The 24,059-nt window shown below is 53.3% G+C and overlaps 9 protein-coding genes across 9 annotated transcripts in view; 5 read left to right on the top strand and 4 right to left on the bottom strand.

Moving 5' to 3' along the window:
• Positions 1–2,216: 2,216 nt before the first annotated feature.
• Positions 2,217–3,015, bottom strand: A1O3_05334 (Ras-like protein Rab-6B; the record flags this gene model as incomplete). Its single annotated transcript, XM_007735459.1, has 4 exons — positions 2,217–2,272; positions 2,336–2,833; positions 2,887–2,912; positions 2,966–3,015. 4 exons carry the CDS (start codon positions 3,013–3,015, stop codon positions 2,217–2,219), a joined length of 630 nt encoding a protein of 209 aa, XP_007733649.1.
• Positions 3,016–3,652: 637 nt separating this feature from the next.
• A1O3_05333 (uncharacterized protein) lies at positions 3,653–4,073 on the top strand (the record flags this gene model as incomplete). The annotated part of the gene is made up of 2 exons (XM_007735458.1): positions 3,653–3,983; positions 4,046–4,073. Coding segments are annotated over 2 exons (359 nt in total), but the record flags the coding sequence as incomplete, so codon positions are not given.
• Positions 4,074–4,513: 440 nt separating this feature from the next.
• A1O3_05332 (uncharacterized protein) lies at positions 4,514–5,352 on the bottom strand (the record flags this gene model as incomplete). The annotated part of the gene is made up of 2 exons (XM_007735457.1): positions 4,514–4,969; positions 5,062–5,352. 2 exons carry the CDS (start codon positions 5,350–5,352, stop codon positions 4,514–4,516), a joined length of 747 nt encoding a protein of 248 aa, XP_007733647.1.
• A 504-nt stretch (positions 5,353–5,856) lies between these two features.
• On the bottom strand, positions 5,857–7,850 carry A1O3_05331 (uncharacterized protein; the record flags this gene model as incomplete). The annotated part of the gene is made up of 2 exons (XM_007735456.1): positions 5,857–7,701; positions 7,770–7,850. 2 exons carry the CDS (start codon positions 7,848–7,850, stop codon positions 5,857–5,859), a joined length of 1,926 nt encoding a protein of 641 aa, XP_007733646.1.
• Positions 7,851–9,296: 1,446 nt separating this feature from the next.
• A1O3_05330 (uncharacterized protein) lies at positions 9,297–10,982 on the top strand (the record flags this gene model as incomplete). Its single annotated transcript, XM_007735455.1, has 1 exon — positions 9,297–10,982. One exon carries the CDS (start codon positions 9,297–9,299, stop codon positions 10,980–10,982), a length of 1,686 nt encoding a protein of 561 aa, XP_007733645.1.
• Positions 10,983–11,791: 809 nt separating this feature from the next.
• A1O3_05329 (uncharacterized protein) lies at positions 11,792–13,630 on the top strand (the record flags this gene model as incomplete). The annotated part of the gene is made up of 1 exon (XM_007735454.1): positions 11,792–13,630. The coding sequence occupies one exon, from the start codon at positions 11,792–11,794 to the stop codon at positions 13,628–13,630; it is 1,839 nt and encodes a 612-aa protein (XP_007733644.1).
• A 2,503-nt stretch (positions 13,631–16,133) lies between these two features.
• On the top strand, positions 16,134–18,196 carry A1O3_05328 (AGC/RSK/RSK-UNCLASSIFIED protein kinase; the record flags this gene model as incomplete). The annotated part of the gene is made up of 4 exons (XM_007735453.1): positions 16,134–16,968; positions 17,016–17,315; positions 17,373–17,757; positions 17,815–18,196. The coding sequence occupies 4 exons, from the start codon at positions 16,134–16,136 to the stop codon at positions 18,194–18,196; spliced, it is 1,902 nt and encodes a 633-aa protein (XP_007733643.1).
• Positions 18,197–19,086: 890 nt separating this feature from the next.
• A1O3_05327 (uncharacterized protein) lies at positions 19,087–22,898 on the top strand (the record flags this gene model as incomplete). The annotated part of the gene is made up of 2 exons (XM_007735452.1): positions 19,087–19,222; positions 19,276–22,898. 2 exons carry the CDS (start codon positions 19,087–19,089, stop codon positions 22,896–22,898), a joined length of 3,759 nt encoding a protein of 1,252 aa, XP_007733642.1.
• A 765-nt stretch (positions 22,899–23,663) lies between these two features.
• Positions 23,664–24,059, bottom strand: part of A1O3_05326 (protein arginine N-methyltransferase 5) — a gene marked incomplete at both ends in the record, with an annotated part of 3,586 nt that continues 3,190 nt past the window's right edge. Inside the window, one exon of the mRNA XM_007735451.1 lies at positions 23,664–23,897. Within this exon, the coding sequence (XP_007733641.1) occupies positions 23,664–23,897 (234 nt within the window). The remainder of the gene's footprint in view (positions 23,898–24,059) is intronic.

Genomic DNA, 24,059 nt, shown 5'->3' with positions numbered 1-24,059 from the left:
GCCGGGGGTTGGATGGGAAGACGAATCTAGTTAGCCAGAGGGAAATATAGGAAGCTCAAGAAACCAACCACGAGCCTGGACGGTAGAGGCGAAGCTGGTGGAAGAGCACAGTCTCAAGCGATGCATGGGCAAATTTGCAATGGAGTTCGGGAAGATGAGGGATTTCTACGCTTCTGGCTGTCAGCTTCCCGGCGCGTTCTCGAGCTCACATGGCCTCCTAAGCCCGGGTTGCCGCTGGCTAGCCCGAAGGCAGCTTAGCTGGGGCGCGGCTTATCCAATGTTTGGGATTTTGGGGGGGCTGTCGCCGGCGTGAACCTTCAGAAGTTCCCGGGGAATGACACCTATGATGGAAGGCTTGAAGCCCAAGGGGCTCCAGGGGCCCCTGGAATGGCACTGCGCTCCCCGAAGCGGATCCCTGTGCAGGCCTATAATTATGCTCAATGACGGGGCTTAGGCTACGGCTGTCTAAATGACTCGGTTCGCTCATAACGGAGTTTGGGCGTACAGGCGAGATTCACAACAAGCTTTTCCTGATCACCGCGATTCCCATGGGAAACTCGTCACCAACCACACCTGTCGATCTTGTCGGCAAAGTAACGCACATATCCCAGCAGATGTCAGGCACTACTAGGCAACTTGTAGTTTGTCTCTATTTCTGTTTCAAGGAATTCATTATGCAGACAGACCGAAGCATGGTCATCGATCTACTCCGTACATACACCATGTATGAGCACACGAGCAGGTACCATTCCATATAACCGTCTGCACTGACCACGAGTTTCTTCTCGTGCATCCCTCCCGTTCAGGTGCCCTCAAAGTGATTGCGTGTTCAAAGTACCTGCGTGTTTTCAATTCTTCTATGGGCCTGGCGACAACCTCACCACCAGAAGCAGCCCGGGGAACACCTGAAGCAGCTGGCCTTACTCCCAGTTCAGGAAGCCGGCTGTCGCTCTTCTCCCTTGCGACTATTTCGCGAGTATGGTTGATGAGGGCGCAGATCAAGGTATTTGTCGGACTCACACGATTCATCTATGCGTCAAAACTGCGCAAGTCACTTTCGACCTACACCAAGCACTATGCCGTCCATCCCACGCTTGAGAAACGCAATGATCAATTTAATAGACACGTGGCTGACGTGCATGGGTTTGCGGTCGTTGAGCATCAACTACCGGAAAGCCCCTCACCGGTTCCCGACGCCGGTGCATGACGCCGCAGAGATTGCGCGTGCCATCCTCATCGACTCCGATCTGCCGGGGTCGACCATTCCACAGTCGCTCTTGGTGGGGGTTCCGCCGACAGAAATATCGCACAGTTGCCAGAAATCAGGAGAACTTCCAGTCACTCGTCCCTGTCTACCCTGCCGTAGACTTTACAGCGAAATACAGGGGTGAATACCGCCCAGGCCCGGACGGGAAGACCGACATGCTAACGGACTTGGCCTTGGGACCCAAACTTGAACTGGGCATACATCTCACAGCTGCGGAGCTCGCTTGAGCCCGATCTATGCAGGAAGGGGCCGGCTCCCCCAGCGCATCTTCTTTATCGGGGCCGAGTATGACTGTCTGTGCCATGAGGCTGGCACCATGGGTCTAGACGAAACGGCGGACTCGGGGTCGACTGGGAGATGGACGGGATCCGATGGCGCATCGTTCCTAACGCCACGCATGGTTGGACGCATATGCCAAAGCGTGGCGAGAAAGAGATTCAGAGGAAGAAGGATATAGAGGTCCTGTATCCGTACAAAGAGATCGGCCGATGGTTGAGGCAATGGTTTTGTTGGTATGACTTGCCTGGCATCGGCCGAATCTTCACGAATGTTGACGAGATGAAATGAGTGACACGGACCAAGCTCCTACTAACTATACTTCTGAATCCTGCATCAGTAATGATCATTCACCTTTGTTTTCCATTAGTGGCCGCCAAAACGCCATGCTATGCTAAATCTCATCCTGCAATGTCTTGCAACGCAAGTCCCGTTTCAAGCCCAGAGCCCTGCCCAAGCGGCCAACCAAGGGAGGCCGCCATGTACAAGAAGACATTAAGGAGCATTCAATATACATCTGGCCCGGTCTTCTGCTCGTTGCTAAAAGGCCCTTTAAAGGCGCATAGTCGAAGGCACAGACACTAGCCGACGCAGAGTAGTCCAAGGACGCGGCCGTCTACGCTGGACAGCACAGTCGACCAAGTGCGTACCGCGAATAGAACTCTCGCATTTTTCAACAGGCGCATCCGTCTTCCGCCGGCTTTTGGTTGTTTATTGAAACGTCGATCACTGCGCGTTTCCAGATCAGTCAAACTGTCGGACATAACATAAATGATTGCGGGTGTGTCTTACTTTGCGGATTTGGCTGAGACTCGCCCTCGGCTTCCATACCGGGCAAAGCTTGGGCGATTCTCCTGAACAGCGATTTGACGTTATGACCGAGTTTTGCGCTTGTTTCCATGAAGATGGCACCGGCTCTTTTGGCCTCCTCTTCGCCCTGTTGCGTCGTGACCTCTCGTTTGCTGTCTCCCAGATCCGTCTTATTGCCGACCAACACAACGATCACGTCGTTGCCACGCTCGCCGCGGACATCATCGATCCATTTCCGCGTCTGCTCAAACGTCTTCCTCGACGAGATGTCGTAGACCACCACTGCCACTGAGGAGTCCCGGATGTATGAAGGGATTAGAGAGCGGAATCGTTCTTGGCCTGCGGTGTCCCAGAGCTGCAAGCGCACCGTCCGGTCTTCTAGGTACATTGTTTTCGAGAGGAAGTCGATACCGATGGTGGCCTGGTACGTCGTGTCGAACGAGTCGTACATAAACCGTGTGATGAGAGACGTCTTGCCGACTGCGGACTTTGTGAGGAATGAACCATCGTAGAAATCGTCGGGGGGACCTTACCACTCTGCTCACCGAGGAAGACGAGTCTATGGACAGATTGTTAGCCTGCGGCCAGGTCCAGCCATGGAAGGAGATATACTTGAACTTCTTCAACGGATTCGAATACGATCCGACGCCACTTTGCGCCATGTTGGATTATTGTATAGGAACGCTGGAACTCCACCAAAGGGAGACAAGTAGGGGCCTGGTAGAATGGTATGGGGTTCAAGGAAAATTGGAGGTGATATGCTTGCTTCCAAGTTGTAAGCTGGATATTATCGTATGGTCATGACAAGGATGTTGAGAATAGAGAACAGGTCAAGGTGTGCTGGATGGAGAGATCAGGCACCGTGATCAACCCTCCTGACCGACCAGCTGTTCAGGGACAGGCGCGAAATTACCATGAACCCAATGCGAGTGTGGAGTTCCAGGTTTATTCGAACCGACGATGAACGAGCGTCACGAATCGAGCGTCTACCTGCTACCGTAAACCACGCTTGGAAAAGAAGCCTTGCCCCGGTGCCCTGACCGTTTATCTGATACCCATAGGTGCCAGGTATCAGTAGCCACATAAAAAGTTCCCTTGATCATGAACGCCTGTTCCCGGACTCGACTTCGATAGCGCCTATTATTGGTCTGTGCTTGGGGCTCAGGCCTTGCACTTGCTCCGCTTTCATACACTGCAAACTCCCAGACACCAGAGGAAATACGACCTTTGCTCCCTTCACGCCATTGACATCTCGAACGTCCAGTCTCCAATCAACCGTGCCATGATACGGCGGTAGCCATGCGAGCTTCATTATCGCTCTTGAAGCGGTCTGTCTGGAAAGGTATGGCCCTGAGCTGCGTTTCACGACAGCGCATCCGCCACGCAGCCAAAGCCTGGTTAGCCAGGACCTCTTTGCTCACGCTCGAACAGGACCTAACATCGTCCCCTTCCCGAACTTGAGGCCTGCGGGGGCAGGAAAATCGCCTCCGGTTATCAAGACGCAAGCCCGAGCCGCATCCATTCTGCCCAGCTTTGTTGGACTCAGATTTGCTGTTCACAATGGAAAGACATACCAAGAAGTGTATATTACAGAGGAGATGGTAGGAAGAAAACTGGGCGAGTTTGTGCCGTGAGTGCTTCGATTATCCACCATGATGACGCTTCAGAGCTGACATTTGTACTTTGGCACAGAACAAGGAAACGGTTCACATTCAAGCAGACCAAAAATAAATAGACGGGCATGAAAGATACCCTGTACAAGCAATCTCGGTCCCCTCGCGGTTTAAAAAAGTCGAATCTGGATAACCGTAAAGGAACACTCGAGCTCCTCCGAATGTTATATTCCAAGTCGCGACAGAAGTGGCAGCGTAGACAGGTGCTGGCCACTGATTCTATTGCCCCGAAATACATGTCCTGATCTCTAAAAGCCCGTGTGTATGTATGTAGCTTAAGGTCATTTTCTCCTATACAGCATTTGGCGATGTTTGCCAGATGCGCCATCAAGAAATGCCCCTGGTAATGATGCCTCATTCCTCCATCCGTCCTGATGTTATTGTGCCAATGTGGTGGTGAGTGAAACCGTGAATGCCCATCCTTACTCCAGTTCGCTATGCATCGTACCAATTCAAAAAGACCGCCCACCGATGGCATGTGGCTCTTTCATCTGTAGAACTCACCCCTCTTGACATTGACGCCATATTCCTGAACCGCCATACCCAAGTCCTCCATGGTCAAAACAGTCTTTCCCTGACCACTCCCGCCTAGGCCACCACCTCCAAACCCGCTCCGCTGAACTCCCAGTTGCGTCGCTTGCTGAGACTTCCCCAGTAGACCAGTACTGCCTGCGCCGACCCCTCCAGCGCCACCAGGGCCACCGCCCGCCCCAATACCGGTGTTACCTAGGGGGTTGTTTGCAGTGGCAGAATTAGACGACCGGATCCGGCTGTACTGGTACGCATCCGCAGCAATATCGGCAACGAATTTTTGAGTAGCCAAGGACAAAAGCCGAGCGAGAGGTAGAGGAGTGGTGTTTGTGCTGGCGCCGGTAGGGTCGGCCGGCGACGGGGGTGGAAGACCAGATAGAGCCAGGTAGTGTGCTGTGACTGCATCGGGGATCTGAGGACAGCAAGCACGAGGCGTTAGCAGGATGCCCCAGCAGACCACCATCTCTCTCTCACACGAGAAATCTTGGGGCAAGGGAAACATACAATCGGCGCATAATCATCCATCTTGCTCAGAAACTCGCGTAACGTGACGTCCTTGCGGTTCTGCTGTAACAGGCTCGACCCCGTGGCGGTCGCAGGCTGTATTTCAGACTGCTGCGTCGAATGTTGGTCCATCGTCGCAGACGAAGCAGCCTCGTTGTGCGCGTGGATCGCTGGTCCAGTTGTGCTGGTGCCGTCTTGAGTGTCGACCATGTCGGTATCGACGTCGACGTCGACGCCGATGTCTTTCAAGGCGGGGTCACCTTGTTCAGGCATAGGGGGTGGCGACGACATTGTGTCATCTAACAAGTGTAACCCGAGCTGAGAGATACTAGGTCTAGGTCGTGTAACAGGCGGGGGAAGATTCAGTGTTGTCAAGTCTGCTGATTAAATAACGTATTCACTTGGTTTGACTCTGTGCAAACCAGGGTCTAAGACTTGTGACGGCTGCACTTCGGGCTTGGAGAGCAATGCACGGCCACTCCATACTACTGTGTACTTTATAGTATGACCGGGCCGGCACTTTCTCCTCCATGCCAGGATTCATTGAGTACTAATATATATTATTGTACTGGACTGTCTCTCAGCCTCTCGCGAGAGGGGTCTCGTGGTTGAGGCTTACAGTATTGCTGCCCGGGACACTAACTCATCGCACTTTGAAGCTGGCCATGGAGTGAGTCACTCTCCGATTTAAAGTGCCAATGATCCCAATATCATGATCCCAATATCAACCAGCACGAACCTCCCAAGACGCCCGGTGCTGGGAGTTTGCCGATCTTGTGAAGCTCATTCCATCGCTCATGTCCAGTCTGGAGCTAATGACTGAGATGCCTGCGCAGCTGCTCTTGCTATCATCGCCTCCACGTCCTCCATGCTGGGGTTGAACGAACCCTCCCCCTCATTCTGAGGACTGGCTTGACCAGACTCATCGCCACCATCTGATTCATGGTTCGATTGAGACGCATTGGATCCGGGGGCTGCTGACATTTGCTGGTCTGCACCACCAAACGCCATAATCTCCTGCAGTCCTTCAAAGGAAGCTGCATCTCCTTCCGACAGGAGCCTGTCTCGCTCTCTGGCTTCTTGTTTGGAGGCTTGTCCCGGAGCACGAGTCTTCAAATCGCCGGTCACATATTTCAGATAGTAGGGTACCTCAATGCCACTTTTCAAGAAGAACAACTTCAGGTTCCTGGCTTTGTCCTTCAACTGAACCTGATTGCGGTCCTTGAGCGCCTCGCTGACTGTCCCCCCGGGTCCGTACATGGCCAAGATCTGACTCCAATGAGGGCCTTTAACACGATCGAGTCCGGTCATGAGAGCATTCTCTTCTTCTGTCGTCCATGGTCGCCTCTGACTCGGCGTGACTCCCTTCCTAGCGATAAGGGAAGCCTTTGTCGTAGCAGCTAGCCTTGCACGTTCGTACAAGACCGATGTTGGCGCCGTTTGAGAAACGTGGGGGATTTCCCCTAGTGAACCGGACAATGCTGCTGTACTGTCTGATTTAGCGCCCATGTTCTCGATTATCGGCTCGAAAGGCTGGTAATCTGGGAGGCTTTGTTGGGGAGTAGGCGTTTCTGGCTGGACAGCAGGACTAGGCGGTGAAGACGTGCCATTCAATGGCTCTGAGAAGGCGAAATTCCCTGCATCTTGCATGGCAATCTCCGCAGCTCGTGCAGCCTGAGCAACAAAATCATCTTGTAGAAGCGGCTCTACGGAGGGCTGGGGTTGAGGCGTTGTTGAAAGGATCGCTTCTTTCGATGAGATAGGCAACGGTGGCGTGTGGATCGAGAATTGTCCTTCCATTTGACCTCGTTGCAAAGCTTTGGTAGGATTGTTCCTGTGGACTTCCCCCGTCCCACTGCCACCACCGTGTGTTGTGTTTTCGATGTTTTTGGACAGGTATGAAGAAACTTCTCGGCTAAAATCTTCCCATCTATATTTGAACGGTAGCTGGTCGAGAGTGTTGTTCTTGACGTGATTTTGCAGGATGTCCCGCCGGGATGACAGTCTATTGAGGAAATCTTGCTCGCTTGGAGCCAGGGCGGTTGTACCAGGTCTCCTTGCCAGTATAGCCTTGTCGAGATCAGGCCCGAAGAGATCAGCCATGACAACCGCAGGCGGAGCAGCACCTGTTCGCCAGGCGGTAATAAAGCCTTGGGTCTTCAACTCGAGATATATGGAAGCCTGCGCCTTCAGCAGTTTGGCGTTGTCGGGGACGAAGACCGAAAGAAACATTCTGTCCATATCACGAAGCCCAATCTCCCCAGTAAAGACGCTCGACATAAATATGGCTTGATTGGCCTTGCGAAGGATCTCGATTTGCCTGAGTTCACGCAGACCAAGGTCTCTGGACGACAAAAACGGTTTGCCGGTGGTGTACAGCCTCCTCGTCTGGTCGAATACAGATCGCATTGCAGCATACTCTCGAGTGCTCGGCGAATTAGGTGTGTTGGACAAGCCCAGGGCTTCACTGGGCGTTAATCGGGCAAGAAAGCTCAAGATCTGTGATGCCTGTTTGTCCAACGCATTCAGGTTGTCCAACCGAGACTTCTCAGCCGGCGACCGCGACCGAGGAGGAAGTGTCGCCACATTGTCTCTCTCATTCCCAGCATTTGCCGAGAGCAGTGAGGCGGGCCCGGGTTGCTGTAACTGTTGATCTCCGTCTCTTTGTAGTTCTAGTAACCCGTGGGAAACAGTTGGTCCAATTACACTTCTGACCGCCTCTTCTTCAGCGTCGGTCGGAGATATGCGGCGTCGTTTTGGGCTCCTGGGATTGTCATCAGACTCGACATTAGGTATGGGAGTGGACGAAAGCGCCGGTTGAGGGAGGGAATCTGCGAAGCGTCAGTCCATATGCTCGAGCGCCCACCGAATAAAAGTGCTAGCCTTTCGGGTTTCCAGGTATAGATGCTGCAGACTCGCCTCCTCGGGCCTGTCCTGCTAAGGAATTCAGCGACATTGGCCTACGAGAACATTGCTGAAAGAGACACTCCGTGTAGGTGCGTGAGAGATTCAAGTCACGTGGATAGGTTGAGGGGATCAGAAAAAATATTTACAGATCAGGTCTGACGGTGCATGATGTGGGGAAACAATCAGCATCTGGGGTAATTATTGCTTGTCAGACAGTGAATATTAACTCCGGGCTCGATCATCAGGCGGTACCTCCCTAGGGACCTATAGGTAGGTACGGATACGGAGTACGGAGAGATACCACCGCAGTCTGTCCCGTCTCTAAACAAGCCTGTAGTGACTCTACTCTTCTCCCAAGGATCCCAGTTCCCAGCCACCGACATTTTTTACTCTCTTCGGTCTTCGATTTGGCGAAGAACTATCAGTTGCTTGCTTAGTGTAGGATGTCGCTAAGCACATCGTTATCAGCAAACCCCAGGTCGCAATGGCGTCATGTCGACCACGTTTCCATGTTTGCAAGGCAACACGACAACGCTTTACAGAGTCGTAATGGCTCGAATTAGAGGCTTCCTGTCCCAAGGACATGGCAGAGACATCGACAGCTAGGTAGGTTTTGTCTGCTCGAGTAGCAATGCTGACACCGTCCACTATCGCGGTGTAGCTGCGCGCGTCTTCTGGACTGAACATCCTCCCTTATCGTCCCTCCACGTCTTCCGGGGCCTTGCATGAGATAGTACGGGTTAGATAGCAGCATCATTTTGGCCGAGAGAGGCGGTCAAACATGCTCGAGGATTCGCATTGGCCACATTGGCCTCAGGCTACCTAGGTACTCTTACCGAAAGGATGACTATACAGCGGCACCCGACGGATAGAATATCCTTGTTACAGCTCTTGAGCGAATCGAGGTTGCCAATGCAGGAAAACACCCCACTCCATCGTCGCCTACTATCGAAGCTCGACCTCTCAACTCCCGATCCTCAAGCGTTTGGGCCTATAGTGCCTTGCCAAACGCTGCCCTCATGATCATGGGACACTACCCACCATTCAGTAAGCTGCACCTTGTAGCTCTATCCCCAGGCGATGCTGTCATGAGAGCTCTTGCGAGCTCGTCCCTGCAGCCTCATGCCTGATCGACCGAGCTCATAATGCTGGACACACCCCGCAGCTTGTTGCTACTGTCCGCTGTCTCCCAGTTGTCGCCTGGATTATACTTGACCTGAAAGCGCGCTGACTCTATAGTAAACATGGGACTCTCAATGGAGGGAACTGCTTTTCCATATGCCTTGTTGCTTTCTCTGCTTACTATATTTGTCACCACCACTGCCCAGATGGGCATCAAACAGCAACTTCTGAGCACCTTCATCTATACTCTATACGGTGACAGAACGCCTCTTGTCCTTACTACCTCGCCCACTCTCACCCCACTCGGTGCCCAACAGTTGTATGAAGCCGGCGACAGGATTCGTCAGAGATATATCACGCCTAGCGAGAGTGGCAGCATCACCATCAACGGCATTTCACCTTATCAGTTGGATTACGACCAACTGACTGTGTTGTCGACCACTGACCAGTTTGTATCTGCGTCGGCGCTGGCCTTCCTGCAGGGACTCTACCCTCCTTTGCAGACGTCGTCCAACTATACTTATATTCCTGGCCAAAGTACCTTCCAAAATGGGACCAATCTTGTGGCTCCTCTCCATGGCTACCAGTATCCAAATATCATGGCAGTATCGAGTAACGACCTGAACTCGATCTGGCTCAGCGGATGGAAGAATTGTCCTGCGTATACAGCTTCCTCGAACCACTACTATGAAACGGAGGCTTTCCAGAGCATTCAAAATAGTACGGAGGAGTTCTACGCCAGCCTTCAGCCCAATTTTCTGAATGGGATCTTTCCAAATGCTTCAGTTGGCTATTTCGATGCTGCTGGGATTTACGACTACCTCAATTATGCCTCCATCCATAACACCTCTGCTGCAGAGCATTTAACCCCCGAAGTCTTGACAAAGGCAAAGATCCTCGCCGACGATCTGGTGTTTGCTTTGAACGCAGACACATCAGTATCCGAGTCAAAGGCTGTAGACAACATTCGAGCAATACCTGGGAGAACGTTATCTACTCGTATCCTGCAAGCCTTTGACACGACAATCAACATGCATGGCACTACCGACAAAATGACCCTTGCCTTCGGCAGTTACGAGCCCATGGTGGCATTTGCAGCTTTGGCCGGCCTCGTTACTCCTCATAGTTCGGCATTTTACAGTGTTCCTGCACCGGGCTCGAGTTTTGTCTTTGAGCTGATTTCCATGCAGACCGACAATACTGATGCATATCCCGATACTTCCGATATGTTTGTCCGATTCCTCTACCAGAATGGTACCGACTCTGATTCGTCACTGGTCGCATATCCTCTCTTTGGTCTCAGTCCTAGTCAGTCGATGATATCGTTTGTCGACTTTGTTGCGGGGCTGCAAAAATTTGAGATATTTAGTGTTGAAGACTGGTGTACGACATGCAGCAGCTTCAGCGTGTTTTGCCCAGCCTTTGTCGGCACGAATGGCAGCCTGGACCCTACAGGTCGAGTCTCCTCCCACCAGAAAGGCTTATCGCCAGCCGTAGCCGGCGTGATCGGCGCTGTTGTCACTTTCGCAGTGGCCGCTTTGCTGTTGGGTGCGGTAATGTTCTTTGGTGGTGTGAGGATGCATCGGGTCCGTACAACACGCAGGTCGGATTTGGGAGGGTTCAAGGGGGGTGAGAAGCTTGCCAGCGACCAGGACCTCACGCTTCCAAAAGGCGGTGCAGGGGCAGCGGTCATCACAGCCGAAGAGACAACTCCGGTGCGCGGTCATGAACGAGTCGGCAGCTGGGAGCTTAAAGATCGAGCCAAAGCAGAGGCGGCACAGGGTCAAGTGCTCAGCGCAGGAATGCCTCAGCCCCGTCGCCCGAGCTATGAAGACGACGACATCCCAATCGGCCCCCATAGCCTTCCGGTCGACCCACGGAGTCATGTATGAGATGAATGAGCTGGTTATTCGATGGATTGTCAGAAGAGATTATGGACAGATGGCCACGTCAACTTGCATTCTGCCGCACCTGCTGGCAGAAAGTGCTTCACTTCATTCACTGAACTGAACACACGAGTCTTTGCAACACCACAATGATGATTCGCTGATACTGCCGTACCCTCTTTCAATTTTCATCTGTGCGCACCTCTTTTCTCTCTGATCTTGCGGTGAGTGTTGGTCTACCGATCATGCGCCTCATTACCATCCTCAACAATCCCTCTACAGGCTTGGTTCTCCAGTGCTGTTGCCAGCAAGCTCCGTTGCTCCTGCCTGTTGAGCTCTCAACCTGTTTCGTAAGTATTGAGTGTTCTTTCCAAGTTTCTCGGCGGTGCGCACCTTCACTTTGAACGACATGAACGCTCATCCTGCGCTCGTCGCCCATTCAGACCTGCGACGCTCCGATGCCTTTGTCCATCTCTGAGCACGACTTTGGCAAAGGCTTTGCTGGCGTTTCTCTCTCTTCCAGAGATCTCTTTTGGTTCCCTCCCTTGGTTACTGCATTCCTTTGTCGCCTGTGCTCACAATACGGCATACGGCCAATATGACTAACCAAAGCACAGATAGCCAAGTTGGCAGGCGTCGCAGATATACAGTGTCGCGTCTCCTTGAACTCGCTCCTCACACAAGAGCCACCCACTTCGACCTGTCCAAGTTCACCTACGACGCAGCTCGAGGTAAGTCGCCAGAGAGCCAGAGTCGAGGCAGGATGGTACTGAGTTGAACCAGCCGGCGTGGTGCCTCCATTAGGCGCTTGCGTCATGTCGACTCGTCGGACTTTGAGCGACCAGCCACGCAACTGGTCTCAAGAGTCAAGCAGTTCGCAAGAAGAGTTGATCGCCTATCGAGGCAATCGCAACGTCAAAGAAGCTGTCAGATGCCCAAAAGGTCCGCCGCCCGACGACCGCGTTGAAGATGAAGGCTTCGCTCGTTTTCTCAAGAAGCACGCTTCGCCAACACATCAGCGAGTCACCGCCGGGGGCCGCATCGTGCCAATGGAACACCGACCTCGTCCTCCTGTGTGTCACCTAGTCAACTGCAACGAGAATCCAGAGCCAGAGGGCAAGAACAACGCACCCGAAGGAAGTGCAAGGAACACCCAAGGTCCCAAGCTCGAGATAGCAAGCCCAATCCAGCCAAAGCCAGAACCCCAGGATATTCTCCAACGGCAGTCTCATCAGATTCCGGTTCCCAATGCAATCATCGACAACACCGCTCTTGCTGCCGGCGTCAATGTGAATCTAGTGCCCACCGGGGATGCCTTGGCCATCGACACCGCTGCGGCACAGTCTCAGTGGGTGGCACCCATACTCTCAGCGCCCGTCGGTCCGAGCATGTTTCCCGACCCATACTATTTGCAAAGTCCTCCACTATTCCCCGGCTGTGCAATGCCCTTGACTCCGCCGCTTCCTGGGTACAACGGTAGCCTCGATGGACAGTTTGCCATGTCACTGCCCGTTTCCCCAGACATGATGATGGGCCTTTCTGCCCTTAGTGAGATGTCAATGGCAATGGGCGAGTTTGCTGCAACAGATGCCACCTATTTTGACCACATGATTGCCTGTGCAAATGCACGCTTCGAGGAAGCAGACCGCCAACTCAAAACGATTAATCGTCACCGTGCCATAAACAATCGCGACCCATATGTCACCGAGCACCGAATGGCGGTCGCCGTGTTGCGTGCAAATGCAAAGGCAGAGGTCTCATACTGGACCAATCTTGCTTCAGAGGCCAAGGCTGCAAAGATGTCTGTGGGTACCCCAAGTCGCACACTCAACGTGGAGGCGGCTGCCTATGTTCCTCTCCAGTCAAACTCGCTTGTCCCCGCATCTTCCAGCAAATCAAGCACCCTATCGAAGGGTAGTGACAGTACAGTCCAGCCCACCAAACCCAAGCCGTCACTCAAAGCAGGACGTCGTGGAATCCCGATCGTGCCGCCTCCAGAAACATTGGATTTGCCTGTCAAGGAGCTCAGGGATACGGGTCTAGCACACCCTCCTCCTTCCGTGGCTGTGGATGAATGGGGTGTGCGCATCGGGGATGCACCCCCGGCGATACTCCGTCACCAGGAGGAGATGGCGAAGGCCTTGATCCGGGAAGCGAGCAAGTCGCCACAGAAATCAGCCAGCGAAGTGTCAATTCAGAGTCCAGTGGCAAGTTACAACACATCACCGTTGCATAACCAAGCAGTCGAAGCCACGCTAGATGAGAATAGCGAGAATAAGTCGCAGAACGGAGAGTGGTTGCCGACGAAGCCTGGGCGAGCGCCCGCAACTGTTGAAGCATGCTATGAATTGCAGCTGGATGCGATGCGGCTTCCCAAGGGCATCATCAGCAAGGTTAGACTGCCAGATGGTACTATTACCGAAGTTCGAGGCCAAGGGCTGAAGCGTCCACCTTCCTTGGGAATGGACGATTTTGAGAGACGCTACTGGAGGTCGAAGCCCGTGTTGACCAAGGAAATGGCCTCTCGATTTATCGAGGTGCGGTCTTGCGGTGAAGGTCCAGCTGCAGATAACGTTCTCGACCACCTCGACTTCAATCGCTTCAACGTCGAAAGGTTGGTCCTTGTTCAAATTGCTCATCAAATGGTCTGCTAACCATTGTCTGTTCACCTAGCAACCACACGACACCGTTGAAAGAGAATGCCACGCAGATCTTGCCGAGTAGCAGCTCTGGATCTTCAGACGGATTTGCAAATAAGTTGAAAAAGGCAGGCAATGAACACTTACCGTGAGCATGCCGTCGGATATTGCATTTTTATTGTTGAGAGGGACTGACAAATTCTAGGACACCAAGTCACGCCCGGGAACATGGCCATAAAGAGCACCACTCAGCAACGTTTGGGTCTAATGGGTCTGATCCAAGCACGTTGACCTTTAAGCAGTCTTCAGCATCGTCCACTCCTCTCTGGTTACGAGGAGATGACCGGGCGGGCTGGTTTGCGAGTGAACCTTCCCAGGAAGCAGCCATCAATAAAGGCTTCTCGTCTGTGTGTGTTCAGAATGTGCATGCCGTAGGTCGGCTGCCGCACATGCTGGACGGGACGGCCGACAGTCAACGTCGCTCAGCAAAACTGATGCTTTCCGCAGCTGGCAAAGCCCGCAGTCCACAGCGAGGTCGCAGTGCAACCACTGCTTCAGATGCCTTCGGACCATCACGCCGGGCAGGCCGAGGCCTGGCAGTTGAGAGCGACGATGGAATTCAGACTCGCATTGGCAAACAGGAAGAGATGTGAGCCACGCCACATGTAACCGGGACCTTGTTTTCAGGAGTGTATGGATACCTGAGGCACGACTTGGTTGGGTCCAGTTGGGTGGCAAGGGCTTGCTTGGTAGGGGTTGGCTGGTTGGCCGCATGTCGTCTCGAAGTATCGCCAGACCAGGGCGTTGTCACGCTCCAGACAGACTATGTTATCGGGATTGGAATGCCGGAATTTTGACAGCGACAGCGCCGAATATGAAAGGCGTGTGAAGAGCAAAGCAACATGTATTCAATTCAGTGACATGGAGCTGAAGAACGGGTACGCATACATCAACTAGGTAGTGTCAGCAGAATAGCTGCATTTGAGCACACCCAGTACAGATCAGGCTGACTGCACAATTGAAAATGAATTCTTTTTGCCTCCCAGAGGATTTGCCCGACGAAGGGTAGCCAGCACTACTAGTAGTAATATGGAGTACGGAGTACGGCGTAGTGAGAGGAGAAGGGCAAAACCTTTGCTCAGGCTACAACGGTTGAGTTCTGAGGGCCTGAGGGAGGATCGTGGGATTCGCGTAGCTGAATTGCCACAGTGACGCTATCTGATAGGAGCATTGCGAATCGAGAGACAGATGGTACACATGAAATAAAGTCCTGCACATAGCGGGGGATGTAGAGGAGACTGTAAGAGAGTCGAAATGTGGGCATCTTTCCTCGACCATCGAGATTGAGATTTCCGCCAGCGTACAACTCCGGGGCGCCAGAGCATCTAGACCAGACATGTTCTCGATAGTGGAAGGAAAAGGTGAACGTATCTTGCTTGGTATCGGCAGCAATCCCGTCGGTGGCGGTGCTCAAGTAATAGTTTTTTAATACTGGGTTTGAAGGCTACGCGGCCGTTCTGGCACGGCACAGGTGCAGGCGCAGGCGCAGTCTAGCCGGCTGATAAATCATAGTAGGCGTTAAACTAGGTAGGTACCTAGTCCTTCTACGCAAAGGCTAAATACACATAGACTACCTAGGTACACATAGTAGTATTATCCGGCACCTAAGTATCTTGGGACGAGGAGTGAAACATCTCCATCAGATGCCGCCACTTGCCTGTAAAACACACCACGCGTACCAGGTCGACGCGTGCTTGTCGAGCTCGTGTTCGTTGCAGTCTGCAGCGATCAGCAGCAGTCGAAGCAGCAGGAATAGTTGGTGATGTGGATATAGGGACTGTTAGGTACTAGGTCTAGACGTCAAGCCAAGGTGCTAGGCCTATAAGAAAACTACCTAGGTATTCACTAGGTAACTTCTAGGCAAGCACCCGCCTAAAGTACGAGGTCGCTACCCCCCAGGAACCTACTAAGTGACCTCTAGATGTCTAGGTAACATACCTAGGCCAAGGGTCTCCCAGGGAGGTATAGTACCGGTGGTGCAAGTACCTTAACTCTGTACGCCGTATGGATACTGTACAGTACCATCACGCATCCAATCCCCACCAAATCTGAAACTGATCGACCGCCGTTTACCAATTCCATTCCTCTCCTCGTCGTCCCTCCCACTTCCTCCAGCCGATATCATATCTCACTCGCTGCCCTTTCTCTAACCAGACAATATCACATTTAGTATTTCGGCGATTCCTGCCCGCCTTAATTGTTCTATCTTTTTAGGCAAGCATCACTGCCTCAGCCTCGACGCATCAGGAGCAACCCCGGACATGGCGCGCTGCAGATAGCCCATCTGGTCAACAAACAGTCGTCCGCATTCCGGACATTCCCCGTTCAACAATCCAGACCTCCCTGCTCCGGCAAGGTCTTGAGTTCGTCGTCCTCGTCTCTGCCGTCTCTCCTCCTCCGAGTTATACGATCAGCCGGCCGATTCTGTGGATCCATTGAGTTGGCACCCTACAGCATCATGGCGACCGAGAAGCGCAACTTTTCCTCTCTGTCTTTCTCCTCCAAGAAACATGTCAATGGCGACTCCGGTTCGGGTACCCATACTCCCACCACAACCAAGCTCAAGAACTTTTTCCGTATTACCAGCGGTGGTGGGCAGACCTCCATAAGCTCCGATGGCCTACCGACACCCAAAACCGAGTCGAAACCCGTCAAGCAGTCTAGATTCCTCCCGGGATTGAACAGAAATCGATCAGCCACCATTGCCAGCGAAGGCCATCCGCTCGATGATGCCGTCGTATCTCCCACTGCTCAAGCGAACCCCTATTTTATCCATCAAGGTCCTCCCGCTCTACGACACCGTAACGAAGGCAGTGTCCCTCCATCACCTCCCGATACCCCCGAAATTCAGGTCAATGGCGCGGGGCCAGAAGAGAAGGCACTTGCGGCGGGCAGAGAGGAATTGGCACGCAAACTCAGGAGGGTGGCCTCCGCTCCGAATGCCCAAGGTCTTTTCAGTGGTGGCAAGAGCGGCGAGAACAGACCCCAGACGGCTGAGTTGGGAAAAGAACCGCTCACTGTCCTTTCTGGTTCGTTGTCCAAATTGGGCCTGATGCCCCAAGAAGATGCTGGACCCTCGAGTCTGCCAGCGCCGGGGGCCCAACTTCCCCTCCCGGGCCAAATCCGCCAGTCTGTTGCTTTTAGAAGAACATACAGCTCCAATTCGATCAAAGTGCGCAATGTGGAAGTGGGCCCGGGAAGTTTTGACAAGATCAAGTTGATCGGCAAGGGTGACGTGGGCAAGGTCTACCTGGTCCGCGAGAAGAAGTCGAATCGATTATATGCCATGAAAGGTTAGTCTTCGCCACCAAACTCTCCGGGGTCTACTAACCCAGCGTAGTGCTCAGCAAGAAAGAAATGATCAAACGGAACAAGATCAAGAGAGCGTTAGCCGAGCAAGAAATACTGGCGACCAGCAATCATCCCTTCATCGTCACTCTATACCATTCGTTCCAGTCCGAAGAGCATCTGTACCTATGCATGGAATATTGCAGCGGCGGAGAATTCTTCAGGGCCTTGCAGACCCGACCAAACAAGTGTATTGGAGAAGAGGACGCTCGGTTCTACGCTGCAGAGGTGACGGCTGCACTGGAGTATCTGCATCTGATGGGCTTCATTTACCGAGACCTGAAACCAGAAAGTACGAGATACCCTGACATGGACACTGCTATTCCGGTCTGGCTGACATCTCTCCTAGATATTTTACTTCACCAGTCAGGGCATATTATGTTGTCCGACTTTGATTTGTCCAAGCAATCAGATTCGGGCGGAGCGCCTACCATGATCCTGGGCACCCGCAACGCATCAAACCCGACCGGGTATCCTCTGGTCGACACCAAATCCTGCATTGCCGATTTCCGAACGAATTCCTTTGTTGGCACTGAGGAATACATCGCTCCCGAGGTGATCAAAGGCAATGGACATACAAGTGCCGTCGACTGGTGGACTCTTGGGATTTTGATCTACGAGATGTTGTTTGGGACGACGCCTTTCAAAGGCAAGAATCGCAATGCGACATTCGCCAACATTCTCCGGGACGACGTACCGTTTCCCGATCATTCACACGCAACACAAGTGAGCAAGTATGTATCAAGTCCCACCACATGAAGCCAGGAGTTGTGGGGCTGACCCAAACATAGTTTATGCAAGTCGGTGATCCGCAAGCTCTTGATCAAGGACGAGGTCAAACGGTTAGGGTCTCGAGCAGGCGCATCGGACGTGAAGAACCACCCATTTTTCCGACCCATCACCTGGGCGCTCCTCCGGCACATGAAACCCCCAATGATTCCCCATCAAGGACGAGCCATCGACACCTTGAATTTCCGAACGGTAAAAGATAGTGGCAGCGTTGATATTGGAGGAACCCCCAGCCACTTGAAGGGTGTGCCACTTGACTCCGGCATGGCGACGCCTGGAGGCGAGCTAGCAGATCCCTTCCTGGAGTTCAACAGCGTGACCTTGCACCATGATGATGAAGACATGATTATGATGGACGCCGGACAGGTCCAGAATGGACGGTGACGGCTTCTCGCTTGCTTCAGATCAGGAAAAACGGGCAGGTGGGCTCCTGCCGTGGTGTTTCGGCGTTTGAGGGATGAGGATGAAATGCGCATTCAGACGGCCTGTCCGTCCTTGGCCATGGCGAAGAAAACTGTGGATTATGGGAGGTTCAGCATGTACAGGCGTTGCAACATTCGAATGGCGCATGTACAGACATACAACGGAGCAGACTGGAAAGGTGCTGTGGGTTATGTGATCACATTGGAGCATGCTCTTCTTAGTGTTTTCTGCTTCCTGCTTCCTCTTCCTGCTTCCTGTTTTCTGTCTCCCGTTCGATTCGTGTGTGTGCGTGTGTGCCAGGAGCCCTAATGTCGTACACGTAAAAGGGCAATGCTGGCATGGGGATGGTGATTTGTTGGCCGTCTCGCGGCGGTGAGGTCGGAAGATGCGATGGGGGGACAGGGCGCTGAGGCTGGCCAATCAGAGCAGGCGCATGCAAGGGCTCAGGAGGCACAACCACGACACGCCCAATGACACGGAGCATGTGGTCCACGCTCTCGCTTTGTTCATGGTTTTTGCTTTCCTCATTCCTCATTCTCCCTGCATCCCGCATCGCTTCTGCAACACAGCTGCCACTGGGCCGAGTCTGACCGGTGCCTTCAATCCTGGCTTCGCGTTCAAGATCGGGCTGCTTTTTCGACCTCTGTCGCCTGTGCTGCCCCCCAGGTGCCCCCCCCGTGTGCCTCGAGCATGGCCATGATCCTTCGTTTCCATCCCTTTGTTCCTATCCTCCGTGTGCGAATTAGAGCTCCTTGTCCTCACTGATCGCCTTACCGAACCTCTCTGTTCTTCACCGACGACGTCCGTTCTGCCCCAATCCCAATTAGAATATTACTGAGGCTCACCGCACCATGAAATTTGGTCGGAACCTCCCGCGGAACCAAGTGCCTGAGTGGGCATCGGCCTACATAAACTACAAGGCCTTGAAGAAACTCATCAAAGCCGCCGCCGCAGGCGCAGTCGAGGATGGGAGCCTCGATCTTGCTGGTAGGAATAGGACCGGTTGACTCGAAACTTCGGACACAGCTCATATTGTTTAGGTTTCTTCCACACCCTAGACCGCAACCTTGAAGACGTAGATCATTTCTATAACAAAAAATTCCAAGACTTCTCCCGCCGTCTGAAACTCCTTGAAGACCGGTACGGCGTGTCCCCGCAAGCGGCGGCCCAGCTGGACCCAGATGAACGCGAAGACCTGTTGGCCGCTCTGCTGGAGTTGCGTGGGCAGCTGCGAAATCTGCAGTGGTACGGTGAGGTGAATCGAAGAGGGTTCATCAAGATCACAAAGAAGCTGGACAAAAGAGTCCCCGCGGCCCATGCTCAGAAAAAGTACCTGGAGCTCAAGGTCGATCCTTCGGCATTCGCCACGAATGCACAGCTCTTTGCCTCCTTGAACAAGGTCAATGATTGGATCTCTGTTCTTGGGGAGTTTGCAGCACCTACGAACAACGACGATGTAGCCTCCATTTCCTCCGCATCCCTGAAACGCACAACGTCACGACCGTCGTTAGATATCTCGACAGAGCAACTAGCAAAGGTCGAAGCGACGATACGTCAAGACGACGCAGATGGGCTGGAGGAATTGATACAACTCTCTACAAAATCGGCATCTGATCACTCGGAGCCTGCTGTACAACAGTTCTTGAAGGCTCTTCTTCAGAGGGCAATTTCAAACCGGAGCCGTGCATGTACTGCACGCCTGTTACGCGAGGTTATCTTCCTAGATGACCTAGATGACATCAATCATCGCAATTGTCTTCATCGAGTCATCGTCTCCATTGGCCGGAAGCAGGCCAATGCTGACCAGGAGCCTGCTGCGGAATCGTATTCAGATTTCCTGTCGGAGCACCACAACTACATCACACCGGCTGCACCGCCTTCTGTGCCATTCAAACGGTCTGTTGTGCAAGAAGACCAACGAACTCGCATTCTGACCCGGAACGACGAGTCCATTTCGTTCCTTGAATTTCTTCTAGACAACTTGCGACCGGTCCATCAACCCGCACTGCTTGCGAGAGACAGCGCTGGACGGACTCCTCTGCATTTCGCCGCCGAATATGGTATTCGGGTGATGTGTGAAATCATCATTGAACATCTCAAGGCATGGAAGCTGTTTGATGTTACAGAAGGCATCGATGGGCCCCAGTGGCAGGACGATGAGGGCTGGGCTCCATTGCATCTAAGTGTCCTCGGCGGTCATCCTTTGACCACGGAGGCATTACTGAATGCCGAGCACAGCGCCACCTCCAGCCCTTCGAAGTCGACCATTCGAAGGGCGTCACCCAAATCTTCGGCCGTGCTGGCCTTGGCTACCAAGGCCAACTTTGTCGACATTGTTCGTCTCCTTGTGAAGGCCAATGTCGACATTAACTACCAAGATGAGCAGGGAGACACGGCCCTTCATGTGGCTGCTAGATTCGGTCACTTTGAGTGTGCCAAGGTGCTCCTTGAGGGGTCAGACATCCAGAAGGCAGACACAGAGCTTTGCGAAAAGACATACGGATGGACACCTTTGTTCATAGCTTGTGTCGACGGCCACCTTCCCATCGTTGAGCTCTTGATTGCAAGCGGCGCGGATCTTGAAAGAGTCGATACTTCGGGCTGGAATGCCAAGGAGCATGCTGCCTTGAGAGGCCATATTGACATCGCCCGGAAGCTGGCCAGCGCCATGCCCGAACCTGATGTTGATGGGGAATCTTCTTCCACTGCGTCAGTGTCTCCTCCCGTGTCATCATCTTTGACCGAGAGGACTTCAACTTCCATTGGGTCTCAAGGTGCGACGGTCAAGATCAGTGAACCTGTGAAGACCTTTGGACATCGCTATCTGACCGACAAGAGTATGATCCTAGTCAGCCTGGGGACCATGGATACTCGCAAGACCACTGGGGCAGTCAATCTTGATCGCATCCCTTTGGCCAATGCCCACTCCACGCAGCTTGATACTGCTCTGTCGATTGTGGTGTCCGCCAAGTGCGCCGAGGGAGAAGCCGAAGTCATTGATCTTCCCGTACAAGACAATATCTCAACCGAACCGATCGTCTTCCATGCGCCGGATCCATCCAAAGTCAAGTTGCTCTTTGATTTGATCCCGACGTATGCTGGGTCCAAAGAGCGCGTAGTCGGACGCGGGGTGGCACTACTCTCCAGCGTCAAGCCAAGCCTGGGAACGAAGAGAATGCCATTGCAAGGAGATGTGACTGTGCCCATTCTCGCCGCAAACGACCTCGAGGTCATTGGCTCAGTAACGTTCAATTTCTTGGTCATCACGCCTTTCAAACATCCAAACATGTCCGTTACGGAGAACCAGACGTATTGGAAAAGTATGGCGTCGACCATGGTCATCGGCCATCGTGGGCTGGGGAAGAATTTTGCGGCCGGTAGACGGTCGCTTCAGCTCGGGGAAAATACGATACAATCCTTCATTGCGGCCGCCAACCTGGGCGCCTCGTACGTCGAATTCGACGTGCAGCTGACCAAAGACCACGTGCCCGTCATCTACCACGACTTTCTGGTGAGCGAAACGGGCATCGATGCCCCGGTGCACACTCTCACCCTGGAGCAATTCCTCCACGTCAATGATATCCGCACCCCTCGCCAGTCAAGGCCCGCCTCGCCCGTGCCATTCGAAAGCCCCAAGATCGCCAGCCTCAAGAACGGCGAGTCCAGATCGGGGAGGTTACGGTCCATGTCCGTGGGCGGAGGTGACGCTGAAACGGTCGACATGGAAGAGCGCATGAAGCACACGCGAGATTTCAAGAAAAAAGGCTTCAAGGGCAACTCCCGCGGCAACCATATTCAAGCACCGTTTGCCACTTTGGAAGAAATGTTCCACAAACTTCCCGCCAACGTCGGCTTCAACATCGAGATGAAATACCCGATGTTGTCGGAGAGCGAGGATGAGGAAATGGACACGTTCGCGGTCGAGCTCAATTCGTTTGTCGACACAGTACTGACGAAAGTGTACGACCTGGGTAAGGGGAGAAACATCATCTTTTCGTCCTTTAACCCCGATATCTGTCTGTTGCTTTCTTTCAAGCAACCGAGCATCCCGGTCTTGTTTCTCACCGACTCCGGCACCTGTCCTGTGGGAGACATCCGGGCCACGAGTCTTCAAGAGGCCATTCGGTTCGCCAGTCGCTGGAACCTGCTCGGGGTGGTGAGTGCGGCGGAACCGTTCGTGGCCGCGCCCCGGCTGGTCCGCGTCGTCAAAGAAAGTGGGCTGGTCTGTGTCAGTTACGGGTCGCTGAACAATGAACCGGACAAGGTCAAGCTGCAGGTCAAGCAGGGGATCGATGCAGTTATAGTCGACAACGTGCTTGCGATTCGTCGAGGATTGACAGGCCAAGGCAAGTCGAACAAGAAGACTTCCAAGGCCACCACGGTAGTCAATGGACAGGGCGAGCCAGAGATGAAGGATGCAGTTGCAGCAGCCAGCGGTAGTCTAGGAAAAGCCTTGACTGGGAGTACGGACAGCCTGGAGATTCCGGGCATCACTCTCACTACGACACAGGAGCCTGGTGAGATGCCGCGGGTCAAGATTGTCAATGGTGATGGCGGTGATATTGGGCAGGTTGGCCATGTCAAGGCCAGTGATGACGCCGATGCTGATGTCACAGTTTCTGCGCTGGCGGAAGACACCGAGGAGGAGCAAGGCAGACGGTGAGCTGCACCAGCCTCAGTTGATACCAGGGTCGGTAGGACAGTGACGGGATGAGCAATAGCAATATCCCGCAGAGTAGTGTGCTGTCGACGGGGTACAGGTGCCCAGCTGGTGTCAGAAAGGGGAACGCAAGACAAAAGCTACAGGCTGTCTGCAAGAGAATCGCGGAATAGAAGGTGCTGTGCTGTGTGACGGTGGGGTTGATGAGTTTGGGAGCACACAGTAGAAGGAGGTGCAAGCAAGGCGAGGCGACGACAAGGTTGGTAGAGCCGACGTTTGTTAGAATGATATACACAACATCCGGAGCTAGTGCAGCGGTGAAGGACAGCAGATCAAAGGGAAGGACAGGGGGCAAAGGGTCATAAACAAGACGAGATACATAGATTGGTACTGGGCTAACGACAATAGTATTTTCGTTCTTCCCTCCTCGCTGTCGTAGAAGGGAAAGGGAAGGAATACATAGTTTGGTACTGTACTGTGGGGCCAACCCGTTCCTGTTGGTTATGTCAGGGGATGATTCCTCAGATCTAAATCCGAATCCGAATCCGAATCAGTCCGAATCCAAGCCCAAGCCCAAGCCTGAAGTCCAAATCCGAAGCCGGTGAGGTGTTTAGAGCTCATTTAGGTCGGAGTGGCGGGGCAGAGAAAACTCTCGCATGACAGGGATCGATCTGACATATGTAGCCAGACCAGACCAGACCAGACCAGACCAGCCAGGCCAGGCGAAACCAGCTCAGTTGAAAGGAGAAAAGCTCCAACCACATCACATCACATCAAACAAGCCTCCTTCTCCGACGAATGGAGGGCGCTACCTCCGATACGGACTCGTCTCGATCTCGCGGTGGAAGAGGCCCCTGGTCGCAGTGGAGGGGAATGGGAATGCGAATGCAATGGCACATGGATGAAGACGTCGACGATCCACTCGTACCAGACTCTCCGGTCGTCTGTCTTGCGCCACATTGTCACCGTGAGTTCCGAGGCGTCGGGGCAAAAGATGGGACTCTAGAACAAGAGGGGTTTGTTGTCAGTATGAGGGACTTGAGGTTGTAGTAGCAGTAGTAGTAGCAGTAGTAGCAGTAGCAGTAGCAGTAGCAGTAGCAGTAGCAGTAGCAGTAGCAGTAGCAGTAGCAGTAGCAGTAGCAGTAGCAGTAGCAGTAGCAGTAG

Source organism: Capronia epimyces (genome assembly GCF_000585565.1).
Source record: "Capronia epimyces CBS 606.96 chromosome Unknown aczIQ-supercont1.4, whole genome shotgun sequence".
Lineage (NCBI taxonomy): Eukaryota > Fungi > Ascomycota > Eurotiomycetes > Chaetothyriales > Herpotrichiellaceae > Capronia > Capronia epimyces.
Note: the sequence above shows the minus strand (reverse complement) of the source record. Positions and strands in the feature narration are given on the sequence as shown.